The sequence below is a fragment of the Fonsecaea multimorphosa genome (genome assembly GCF_000836435.1).
Source record: "Fonsecaea multimorphosa CBS 102226 unplaced genomic scaffold supercont1.14, whole genome shotgun sequence".
NCBI lineage: Eukaryota > Fungi > Ascomycota > Eurotiomycetes > Chaetothyriales > Herpotrichiellaceae > Fonsecaea > Fonsecaea multimorphosa.
In genome coordinates, this window is record NW_015971648.1 from 133,734 (window position 1) to 146,104 (window position 12,371).

Genomic DNA, 12,371 nt, shown 5'->3' on the forward strand with positions numbered 1-12,371 from the left:
TATGGCAATTCGAGCGCCAGAACAGTGGGACGATTCCATTGCTAATAGTGCCGAGTCCTAGGCGTAACTGGCGGGCGACGAACACAGCATTTTCATGGCGCGATATGAAATTCTGTGTCTTTGAAGGAATGAGTCAGAAGAACATGAAGCCGCTGGGCGAGATAAGGGGCATTATTAACAGCTTGCACTGTGGTCATTAGGCATGGAAGATAAGCCAGGAGCCAGAAATGTATCCCCGAGTGCCATACATGTCCACGTGATATGTGTCACTGGGCACTATCTCAGGCTGAGAACAAGTGACGCAAGCACCACATGAACGTGTAAGTGCCCGATTCGCACCTGCGAACGTTAGTCTTGGAGAGGACTCTCTGTTCATATCTACTTGGTGCTTGCCTGCAGAATACCTGATAATTCGGGGCATGACAAAGTTGGCGAAAGTTGGCGCTTCGAACTGTATGAGGCAGAAGCACCTCATTCATCCTCTCACGGGAAGTTGCGAGTTACAGACTCAGGGAATGTTCACTTCGAGGCGGCACGAGGAGGAAAGGATACTTGAATTGTTCAATGACCAATCATGAATACAAATCAATCAAAGGCCTTCAAAACCTCCCCGCTTGTTGCAAGCAGTTCTCATCTCTCGTATCGGCTTCCCGTCCACGTTGAGTTCCACTTGCGTGTCTCACATCTCTTCGTTGTGTAGGTTCTCTTATGCAGGCATAAATGAAGTGTCCAAACGCCAGGGCGTAGCTCAGAGGTTGTCCATCCGTCGAATCAATACACATCGTGACTCCGGTAGCAGCATGTCATAGGTGGCTCTCGCGTCGTCGGTCTGGAGGGCTGGACTTTTACAAGTCGCCGAAGGTGTTTTCGCCGGAGTATCTAGATATTCGTTAGCAACTGCACAATGGCCTGCGTTGTGAGGTGTTGGTACGTACGTGATGTAAAGGAAACCATCCTCGTCCTTGTGCTCGTCATAGATGCTGCTCATGAGGGCATGAGTGGGTGGAAGGACCTCGTCGACGAAGATGAAGATGGCCTTCTCCGGGCTGAGCTTGATGCGCTTGCGAATAACATAGACGAATTGGCCGACGGTCAGATCTGCGGGGACGAGATACTTCTTCTTGTCGATGGTAGCGATGTCAGACTTCTCGACCTTTTCGCAGATGACCTGTAGACGATATTGTCAGTAAAAGAGCTGTGAGAGCGACAACAAGGAGGACGAGACTGAACATACCGGGATGCGGTCGGCGTACTTCTGACGAATGCGTTCGGCTTCTGCCTTGCGCTTTTCAAACGGGTGCTCGTCCTTGAACTTGGAACGCATGATGATGAAGATGAGGTGATATTCGGGTTGTGCAGTTAAGTATAGACAGAGTCTGAGGGTTTCGTAGTCTCAGGCGAAAGGGATGAATGTCAGTGGTTTAAATGGTAGATGAAAACAGGATGAGTGGTCGGTGAGTGAGGGATGCGGATGAAGTCGTTTGAAGGTGCCAGGCGTGGCAGGCGTGGCAGGCAGCACTGGAGGGACTGGAGGGGGGCGGTGATAGGCAGGGCTAGTAGGGCAGGCTAGAGCCCCGTGCTGTGCAAACGCGAGGCAGTAGGACAAGGGACCCGGCGGCAGGTAATCAGGGAGTCACCCGCAGACCATACAACGAACGGGAGAGTGCTAGGCCACACAAACGGCGAATGATTGCCCCGCGTTATCAATCCAAGCTTCGAACTGACTTTGTTGTCCCTGATCCGTGATCACGGGATGCTGCTCAGCCTGATTATGACCAGCCACCAGCCTTTGAGTTTGGCCACGAGGCTGGATCTTAAATAAGACGGGTGAGTGAGTCACGTCATAGTGTTATTGTCAATCTAGGAACGGCACAAGGAGTGAAAGGTCACACACTGTATCGAGTCCTTTGCTTCGACCCCTTTGTGGCCGCTTTGTTCGAGATTTGGCTGCTGAAGAAGCCCCGTGCGCATAACTGGTCAGTCTTGCGCCTCATTGTTACCTGCGACTTGATCTAAATACTTTCGCATTCCACCCCAAAGACTTTCTATTCCCAAAGATGACTTTTTGAGATGGGACTCGATTAATTGCAAAGTACCTCGTACCTTGTATCTGATCAACATCGCCACAGTGCCACTGTCAGTCGACTATGGCTGGTTTGGGTGGTAACAAAGAGCCTTGTCATGTGACGGTGGGGAACCTGGAGCGCGTTTCTCCAGCTTCATCTCACGCAAAAAAGTTGGGCGGCCGTAATGTGCACCTGCGATGACCTGACGACGTGCACGAAGATTTCATTATTCTTCTGTGGAGCTGTGGCGACAAGCATTCAATGGCGCTACTAGACTTACAATAAACCTGCATCTTTGCAATCTGTCAACCTGCCTTCTCCTTCAAATTCATGCTGTGTTAGCTCAATGTACAATTGACCATGTCTGTTCCCAGGTCTGCATGGAGCTCTATTCGAGCTTCCCACAGTTCGTCCTTCAGAGCAGGATCTCAATTGCATGTCCGTCCCTCTCATTTACGCATTTGCTATTCTACCAATTCTTCAGCAGCCGTACAACCCCAGCTGTTAGGAAATCATCGCAGGCAGAGATGGCTGTACCTACCGTTGTCCCTCGGAACCCTCTTTGTCGGCGCGTTGGCCTACAACATGTCCTATGGGATGCCTATTGCGAACGACTCGCCACCCATTCAGCCCGTTAAGCTCGCCGAGGTAGACGAGGTGACCAAGAGCAAGCAAAAAATTACACGCAACTCGCCGATGCGACTGCGGATGGAGGCCCTGATCAAGGAACATCAGAATCGGATAGTCTTTGCGCTGGAAAATCTGGATGGGAAGAAGTTCAGGCGGGATGAGTGGACGAGACCAGCTGGCGGAAGCGGCATCTCGTGCGTTCTCCAGGATGGCAATGTCTTCGAGAAAGCTGGCGTCAATATCAGCGTCGTCTATGGAGAGCTATCACGCCCTGCCATTGAGAAGATGCGGTCGGACCACAAATCCTTTGTTGCTTCGGATATCGACAAATTGAATTTCTTTGCGGCAGGCATCTCGCTAGTGCTGCACCCTCATAACCCCATGGCTCCGACGGTCCACATGAACTACCGATACTTTGAGACATCTGACCCCCGGGACCCCGTCAATGCAACGGGGACGTCCCAGCAAAATTGGTGGTTTGGCGGAGGTACAGACTTGACTCCTTGTTATTTGTTTGAAGAAGACGCCCAATATTTCCACAAGACCATCAAAGCCGCCTGCGACAAGCACGACAAAGACTACTATCCCAGATTCAAAAAGTGGTGTGACTCTTATTTCAGGATTCCACATCGAAATGAGTCGCGAGGCATCGGTGGCATCTTCTTCGATGACCTTGAAGCCAGTTCACGACCAAATTCGCGTAACCCGCAGGAGGAGATCTTCCAATTTGTTGTCAGCGGCCTCGAGTCATTCTTACCCTCATACCTACCCATTGTCAAGAAGAGAAAGGACATGCCCTATTTGCCCGAACAAAAAGAGTGGCAACAGATCCGACGAGGTAGATATGTCGAATTCAACCTAATCAATGACCGGGGGACCAGCTTTGGGCTGCGGACTCCAGGTGCCCGAGTCGAAAGCATTCTGATGAGTCTGCCATTAACGGCCCGTTGGGAATATATGCATCCTGTTGTAAGTTCGATCCAAAGCGAGCTTTGTCGGGGCTCTGATACGAGCCCCTTTTGTTTTGGATCGGGCTGTGTGAAGCTAACGTGGAGAATAGTGTGGCACTGGCATTCCCGAAAACCAGGAGGACGCAGAGGACTCCCAGTTTGAGAAGGAAAAGGAGCTAATGGAAGTCCTCAGGCACCCCAGAGAATGGGTCTAAAATGATCTGATTCCCAAGACTCATTGAGGGTCAAGTTCATTCTGATCGTCCGACCATGGTTAGGCATGAGGTCGCGCCTGTTGATTCCGTGGAAGTGGAAAGGCCGGTCATGTCTGCCGAACCGGCCCACCGTGCAATGACAGCCTCGTCTACTGCGACATCAATGACCACGATTACGGTGACTTGACGCGCTACGTTTACCTGCATGCGCAAGGGGCAGACTCCCCGCAGAACTCACTGCTTCGAATCCAATAAAACGGACTAGAGAGACGAATCTTATACCTTCAATTGGCATTCCACGGAAAACGTCCCAGCAGTGCTGAGCGAGCTCACAAGCTTGGGAATCTTGGTGTTTCCCGTTTCGCCCGCGATGAGAAATCGCGAGACAGAGAACAAGGACATGTCGCTGCTGCTCAGCGACTGGCCTCTTATAGAAAAGCATTTTTGGCGGCTGTAAGCACATGCAAGTGTCAGCTGCTCGTTCGTCTGGCCAGGGCCGCTATGGTTATCAAATAGACCTGCCTTTTCCACTGTGCAGGGACCTGCTCCTCTTGTTGCAATTGAGCAATACCTGATAAAGCCTTGCTTACTATTGCTGCTATGCCGGTGCCCGTGCGGAGCCAGTCTCGTGCAGCATTCTATTGGCATCCGGGCATTGGTGCTGACGGGTCCAAAAGCTTGCCGCTGCAGGACCTGCGTTTAGCATCCCCTCCGCCAGAACTCTTATAGTACCGGCGTCAGCTCGCAACGGAAGCCGAAATTCCATTTAGGATGATTTCCGGGAGGAATTCTTATTTTCAGCCTCCAAACACCAGGGTCCCACAGTTACAGGCATTAAGGCACTATGGTTTCTCATGGAACAACCACGCTGACTGCCTGAGCCCCTGGCCTTTTGGTCCGAGCAGACTCTTCTCACCGACATACGCATCGATCAACAACTATGCCTTGCTCGTGATGTCACAATAATGAACCCGTCAATGGCAAGCTTCTCGGACGCAGCTGACCGAGTCAAGACAACAGAGCATTGGGGACTATTAATATTTCTGGAAATGCTCCAAAGAGGAAGTGGCCTGGTTTCCCCGCTATATTAAGCGTCTCAGCCCGGATCCCGGTACAGTCCAAGCAACTGCTTTTCAGTCCAGGGCGCCCAGTCGTAACCTTGTCCTACATACGACCTCCTGGCCTCTTGGAGATGGCGCAGGAATTGGAATGACTGGCCGAGTTGCCGGCCTCTTGTTGCGGTCGACGGCTCGCAATGACCATTTTCTTCAGGCATCCAACGATATCTGACCGCCTCACTCACGCTGTTCCGTACCTCCTGGCTAATGCTATGGCAATGAGCCGCGCCGTCGCTTATCTCAATAGACCTTTTACCTGAGCCATACTCCAGTGGCCGAGTTTCAGTCCGAATTGCAGCTCCGAGTCCTTGTTCATTCAGACTGTTCTGCTTTGCCACAGTTCAAGATCCGTTCGAGCTTCCTCCCCTTGCTCCTTGGTGGTTCCCCAAACACGAGCTGCCCGCCTCAGCACTTGTTACTTGAAGCGCCCGTGCTTTTGGCGGACTGACATGCCCGCCTCAGCCCGACAATAGATACATGTAACACCCCAGAAATGGCTAGCCCAGCATGTCTAGATCTTACTGCTTCGCGGGAGTCGCAAATGGAGGCCGAAGTCTGGGCCCGCCACTTGCAGGTCAGCTCTGTCCGTGGCCGTCGACATAAATACAATCCGTCAGTCTCGAGTGTTGTACAGATCTTCTTCTCTTGGTTACACACTTCTTCGACCTCTCTTCGACCTCGTCCTCGTCGACAATGAGGACAAGTTTGGTCTCAGCCCTTCTGGGCGCCTTTTTTGCCACAAACGCTCTAGCTGGTCCACCCGGACCTCTTGGACAATGGATGGGAGTAAGCAGAGGGATCAAAAATGTCAGGAAATCACTTTCGCTAACACTTCCAGGGTGGTGATTGCCCATGGGGAAGTAGAACGGCTTCTGGATCGCATCCCCAGAATGATATGCCAGATACTGGTCCGCATGGTCTTACGGAGCAGATGTGTAAACGAGGCTGAATTTGATGACAGGCGTTACACGATACTATGACTTCACTGTTGCCCGGGGAACATATGCTCCCGATGGAGTGCAGCAAGCCATGATTGTCGTCAATGGGCAGTATCCAGGTCCCTTGATCGAGGCAAACTGGGGTGACTGGTATGGGAATGCTCGAGGCTGTGCAGAAGATTCTTACTGAACCACTTGCAGGATCGAAGTGAATGTTCACAATCAAATCTGGGGTCCCGAAGAGCCAACCTCGATACATTGGCACGGCCTGAACCAGCCTGGAACTCCATACTACGACGGAGTCGTCACTGTGTCCCAATGCCCCATCGTTCCCGGTGGAAATCTGACCTACAGATTCCGTGCGGATGAGTATGGTACTTCTTGGTGGCACGCGCATTACTCAGCCCAGTACTCTGCTGGAGTCGTCGGGCCGATTGTCATCCACGGTCCCAACGACGCTGGCTACGATGTTGACCTCTACCCGATTCTTGTGTCAGATTGGTTCCACGATACCTATGAGGATATTGTCAACTTGGTCATGTCTCCCAGCACCTCGGGCCAACCATTCCGACCGTTCTCAGACTCCAACCTCGTGGCGGGCGTCGGCCAATATCCTTGCGCAAATGTCACCAACGGGGCTCCTTGCTCCGTTGTCCCCTATGCATCGTGGGAATTCGAGTCCGGCAAGACGTACCGTTTGCGGTTCGTCAATACAGGCGCCGCGGCATTCGAGACCATTTCGATCGATGGACACGAGTTGACGGTGATTGCCAATGACTTTGTCCCAGTACAGCCTTATCAGACGCAATTTGTCACCATCGGCGTCGGTCAACGAGTCGATGTTCTTGTCACGGCCAACCAGGCCCCCGGTAGCTACTGGCTCCGCGCCTTCAACAGCCCCTGCGGCGACACGAACGGACCTTTCGGACAGGGCATCATCTACTATTCGGGATCAGACCCCAGCACGCCTCCTACAAGCACTGGCGCTCAACCGCCCATGAACACGAATTGCCAGAACGACCCCCTGGCGAGCACGGTTCCGCAGTACCCCATCGCCGCGGCAAACCCAGACACCACCATCACGCTCACGATTTCCGGCGCTCCAGACGCTACGGGTGTCTTCCTCTGGATGATCAACGGGGTCAGCTACGACGGGGATCTCTCGAGCAGCCTGCTCGCCGAGGCGATCTCGGGCCAGACGGAGTTTGCACCACAGTACAACGTGTACAACACGGGCACCAACGGCACGGTGCGCATCATCATCATCAACACCACTCCCGCGCCTCACCCCATGCACATACACGGGCACGACTTCCAAGTGCTCGCCGAGGGCTTCGGCACGTGGGACGGCACCGTCACCAACCCGTCCAACCCGCAGCGTCGCGACGTGCACATGCTCTGGGCCCAGGCGACTCCCGACAACCCGTCGTACATTGTGGTGCAGTACACACAGGACAACGCGGGTCTGTGGCCCTTGCACTGTCACATCGCGTGGCACCTGTCGGCGGGCATGGTGATCATGCTGCTCGAACATCCCGAACAGCTCACCTCCCTCCAGATCCCCGACAGCGTCTCGCAAACCTGCCCGGCCTACACGACCTGGTACGCAGACAACCCGGGCGTCGTGGTCGACGACTCGCTGCGCAAGCGCACCCTGGGCGAGAAGATGGTCGAGTACATGAAAGGCGCCGCCGGCGAGCACGCCGCCCGCCACCTCGACAAACACCGCAAGCGCGGCGTCCGCGGATACCGCGGCTACGGCCACAACGCCACCGTCGAGGATTTCCCCAGCCACGGCCAGTTCAAGGGCAATGCGTCCGCACAACACGGTCACGGCCACGGTACCGGTGCCGGTTCTGTGAGTTCCAGCACCAGCAGCCACTCCGGCAAGCCTTCTTCGCACACCCCGTCCTGGTCCACACGGTCGCAGACGGGCACCGTGGGCAAGAACCTGGTCCATGAGGGCAAGAGCACCGGCAAGCCCGGAAGGAAGAGGGATGAGGTGTAAACAGGCCCGAAGATGTCGACGGGACAGGTCAGGTCAGGTTAGATCAGGGACACGACAGGGAGGGAACGGCAGAGCAGGGTAGGGTGGTCAAGGGCTTCTGGACGCGAAGGGGTTTTTTGTCCGCATCATATTGTATCTTCATCCTTTCTTTCTTTTTGGCATTAGCTCTCAAATCAGACGGTTTCGTTCCTCTTATCTCCTATTCCTTGTTCTCCCCCCTTGATATCTGAATGTGTGTGTGTGTGTCTTCCGGCCGGAACAAGATATGATGGGGATCCGCTGTTTGGTCACAAGGTACATTAGGGCGGAATAACGGGTTTGGATAGGGCTTGATTGATACGTCGTAGTACAAATATTATGATTGTGTGTCAAGTGACATCCTATTCTGGCAAAAAGACTGTCCTGTCCTTATCCTGCAGCGCGTGCTTGATGCTATGCTTGTTCAATCTGGCTGGCCTTTCTCGTTGCAACTTGACGACCGTAACTCCGATTCCAACCCATGCCTTGGGCCATCTCGTCCCATCCATCACAATTTCAATTTGAATTTCCCTCGCTTCAGTGACCGCTCGCAGCGCCATTCTCATCTCTCGCTCACATTACTAGGTGCAGCACCACCTGCTCCCCCTCCACCTCCACGGCCGTGGCCTTCACCGCCCCTTGCATCGAAATACCTCGACCTCAAAGCCTGACCAATTCCACTCGTGACCCTCCCCCCAAATCCCCCAAACTGCGTCGTCATCGTGGTATTCCCCATCCCACTCAACAACGCTTCTTCCAACGCCGATTGCGTCACGCTTGTATCATCCAGGTCGGAAAAGGAAGAGCCCATAGAAGGTGAGGTGTCAGACCCCGGACCTGTGCCGTGGCGGCGAGGGGAGGCGCCTGCTGATGCCGATTGGGATTGGTTGTGTAGGAGAGCACGGTGAGGAGGAGACAGGGGTGTGCCGAGCCTGGGAATGGCGGGCGGTTGGGTTTGTGGATGACCTTGAGTCGAGTGCTGAGCATCTGGTCGAGGCGTAGGTCGGGTCAAGGCTGTGTTTGCAGCAGTAGGGTTGGTAGGGGAAGACAGGGACGAGGTCGAGGATGTCATGGTTGATGGAATTCGTTGCGTCTGAACCGGAGTAGGCGGCTCGATGGTTGGAGACGAGACTACGCGTTCAGATGTCGTGCGACGCTGGACGCCAGGGCGCTGTCCTTGCAGACCGCCTCGCAACGTTGCGCTGGGATCTTGTTGGGAGGATGATGATGGCCGAGGCTTGTTATCGGATGCGTGATTGGCAAAGGGTAGAAAAGATGGCTCGTCCTCCTCGTCATCTTCCTCATCATGCGTAGGTGGATTTTGTGCAAGACTCTTGTCGTCCAGATTGCCAGCGGCTCCTTTCTGGGATTGGAGATCTTTTCTGTAGGATAGAACGCGTCGGTGCATCGACGACGGGTTTGGCCGACGAGCCATAATACGGGATTGGGTCATTTCATCTTCCGAGTCAGATGATTGAGGTTGGTTAGTCCGCGTCTGACCTGGTGATCTTGCCAAAGAATGTTGGATGCTGCCTCTTCTAGACTGCGGCGCCTCCGCATCCTTGGAAGACTGCCTGGACAACGGCCTGGTCGCTCCGGGAGCCACTCTGGTTTGTGGGCCACCTGCGGTTGCAACAACCCCCGACGTATTCCGAAATGGTAGAGAAGTCCTGCTCTTAGCAGGAGTCCCCGGCGTACTGTCTCCCCCACCGGCAACAGGACTTCCAAGGTGTTGGGTGGACAAGCGAGAAGGGACACGTGATCCACCACTGCCGGCTCTCTTCATCGCCTGGCCACCCACCATGCTGGCTGAAGCTGATCCTGGAGCCGGTGAGGGTGTGGCGGATTGTCTATTTCCCACTCGGCGCATCTGGGCCCGGACTTGGGATAGTTGTCGCTCATAGAGCCATGCAGCTTGTTGGAGGAGGAACGTCTGGGTCACTTCAAATTTCTCCGACAGAGCCTTCCAGTCGATTTCATTGTTCTTGGACTGGCGAGACATGACATTCCATAGTTCTCGCTCTTTGGCGGCGGACCAGGCCACAGGGGGAGGGTCGACAAAGTCACCACGATTGAAGGGAAGACGGATGAACACTGTGAAGTGATTCTCGATTTCGGCCATATTGATACTGCTATCAGCGTCTGATTGGCGGCTCGTAGGGTCAGAGACCTGGGAATAGAAGATACGTTAGCTCCCTCCAAATGTCCCGAAGAGGCTGGCCATGATGGAGAATGATGATGTCTTGAGATGGACAATGACGGAGAGGAACAGGCAAGATAATGAGGCTCGGTGTTGGGACAGTGGCTGAGTGTGGCGCTGAGTGTGGCGCAGGCAGATGCCACAAGTTGCCCTGCTCGCCTGGTCTGGGCATTCAAGGGTCGGAAATATAATTGTCCGCATATCAACGTCGACCTCCTCCTTCTCCATGCTTCAACATGATATCCATCCGTATCTTGACTTACACGTTCATGATGTCTCCTCTCCTCCGAGTAATAGGCCTGAGTGATGTTTTCTACAGAGCTTGAGCCTTCCCAGCCAGGGTCACCCGCGTAGTCGTGAGGTTGGCCCCAAATCCAGCATCCAGCACAGTATCTTGCACCAGCCCACGCTCCGCGGGCATCTTGTTGGTGGGCCATGATTGACTTCAGTCTCTTCTTGTCGTTTGTTCTGCGGTTCTGTGAAGCTATGGGTCAGTCGCTTGTCTGTCTTCGCGGCCTGGAGGGTTGCTGTCAGCGTCCTATATAGCAGGATGCAAACAAGGACTGGAGAAAACACACCTTTCAGCCCAGCCCTCAGTTTGCTTTCTCAGCCACGTTGTGAGTAGATTCCTGTGAAAGTTGGAGAGACTGGGAAAGCCTTGGACCCCAACAGGTCGACGCAGCGTCGACGACTGGCGACCATGTCGTCCCCTCCAAAAGGTCGCCGACTAAGCGATGATGTCGCCGACCCATTTTGGCATTTTGCACGCCTCTCGGCAAAACACGCACAGCGAATCTCTTTAAATGGCCTGCCACGTTAAACAATCGTCTTCTCGCTGTCAACACTCTTCATATTGTGTCTTTATTTGCACGAACCTTGTCCTGAACCTGCAGAAACAGTCTGTTGAAAGGGTACGGACGACGGATTCATCCTCGCTCTCAGACATCTTCATCTACTGGTCCAGGTGTCTTTCTTTTCACAAGATGTCTCAAATCATTCTGCAAGAAGACAAGATGGCTCGCCCTGCCTTCCTCTCTAGGATGTTTTCTTCTAAAGGCCGATTCTACCGTACCCTGCCGCCAAGGGCTGCTGTCGCTGTCGCAGTCAACAGTGAAAACTCCAGCATGACCTTGAAAACATTCATCTCAGTCTTCAACTCATCTCAAATCTGCAGAATCACTCTCAAGAACAGACTCAGACAGATCATCATCCAAGGCGCGTCAAAGGCCTGGAATCCATCATCCTGCTCGATCAGCCCGCGCAACCTGTTCAAACAAGACTTCAAGCCCGCCGATCCAGCTTCACCAGCTTCACCAGCTTCACGTCTCTTCTCTCACGCCTCTCTGCCTCACTCTGTCACCTATTCACTGCACTCAGTCCAAATCTCCTTGTCGGCATTCCTTTCAGACACAGAAACCTCTTCCTCGGCAACCACCCAATCAAACATCTCCGACACAGCTTCCTCTCCAGCCAAAATGTGCTACAAATACAAGTGCGACGCCTGCAAGAAGGCGAAATACGACTACTGCCAAGACTACGTCCAGAACGAGGGCGCTCGCAATGGCTGCAACGCCATTGTGGAGGAGAAGCCCTGGGGCGGCAAGCTTAAACGCTGCCAGGCCTGCACGACAATCACTGGCGCCATCAAGGAGTTGAAGGCGCTTGTTTTCCGCGAGCCATGGCTCGTGACCGAGGGCATGGCGGGCGCGCCAGAGAAGGCCGCCTGGGAGAAGGAGGGGGAGGAGGGGGAAGAAGAGGAGGGAGCCGTCGGGGGTGTTGTCGTCGACGACGACGATGACACCCCTGACGGCTACACAAGGGAGGAACGGGCTCGGATTCGGCGTGAGGCCGAGGAGGCCGTCATGCGTCGCTGGGGGCTGTTGAGGGCGGAGCAGGCCGGAGAGGAGGAAGCCGACAAGGCTGAATAGAGAAGACGCCCGCCAGCGAGCATGACGGTCGGCCTCGGCCGAGGAGGATCGACGTGCTGTTTGTTTTACTAAGTGTTCAAGAGAGCGTGCGCTCTGTCGCCATGGGCGACTGAATAAGAGAGATTTCACACCATGTTTCCGTCCTCGACTCGTTCTCTTTCCTTGAGCATCTGGAGCATCTCGATCGCATCGTTGCCAACTACATGATGGTAGCGAGTACAGGCATATCCACAAGATGGAGCCACTGAAAGTCTGGACAGATGCCTCAGCACCATCAAACATCCGCGCCAGTGTATTGAT

General features: G+C 54.1%; 5 protein-coding genes across 5 annotated transcripts; 3 read left to right on the plus strand and 2 right to left on the minus strand.

Moving 5' to 3' along the window:
• Positions 1–845: 845 nt before the first annotated feature.
• Z520_07074 (uncharacterized protein) lies at positions 846–1,324 on the minus strand (the record flags this gene model as incomplete). Its single annotated transcript, XM_016777573.1, has 3 exons — positions 846–879; positions 936–1,168; positions 1,235–1,324. 3 exons carry the CDS (start codon positions 1,322–1,324, stop codon positions 846–848), a joined length of 357 nt encoding a protein of 118 aa, XP_016631083.1.
• Positions 1,325–2,651: 1,327 nt separating this feature from the next.
• Z520_07075 (uncharacterized protein) lies at positions 2,652–3,861 on the plus strand (the record flags this gene model as incomplete). Its single annotated transcript, XM_016777574.1, has 2 exons — positions 2,652–3,665; positions 3,757–3,861. The coding sequence occupies 2 exons, from the start codon at positions 2,652–2,654 to the stop codon at positions 3,859–3,861; spliced, it is 1,119 nt and encodes a 372-aa protein (XP_016631084.1).
• Positions 3,862–5,933: 2,072 nt separating this feature from the next.
• Z520_07076 (uncharacterized protein) lies at positions 5,934–7,925 on the plus strand (the record flags this gene model as incomplete). Its single annotated transcript, XM_016777575.1, has 2 exons — positions 5,934–6,067; positions 6,119–7,925. 2 exons carry the CDS (start codon positions 5,934–5,936, stop codon positions 7,923–7,925), a joined length of 1,941 nt encoding a protein of 646 aa, XP_016631085.1.
• A 580-nt stretch (positions 7,926–8,505) lies between these two features.
• On the minus strand, positions 8,506–10,065 carry Z520_07077 (uncharacterized protein; the record flags this gene model as incomplete). Its single annotated transcript, XM_016777576.1, has 1 exon — positions 8,506–10,065. One exon carries the CDS (start codon positions 10,063–10,065, stop codon positions 8,506–8,508), a length of 1,560 nt encoding a protein of 519 aa, XP_016631086.1.
• A 1,061-nt stretch (positions 10,066–11,126) lies between these two features.
• Positions 11,127–12,071, plus strand: Z520_07078 (uncharacterized protein; the record flags this gene model as incomplete). Its single annotated transcript, XM_016777577.1, has 1 exon — positions 11,127–12,071. The coding sequence occupies one exon, from the start codon at positions 11,127–11,129 to the stop codon at positions 12,069–12,071; it is 945 nt and encodes a 314-aa protein (XP_016631087.1).
• Positions 12,072–12,371: the final 300 nt, after the last annotated feature.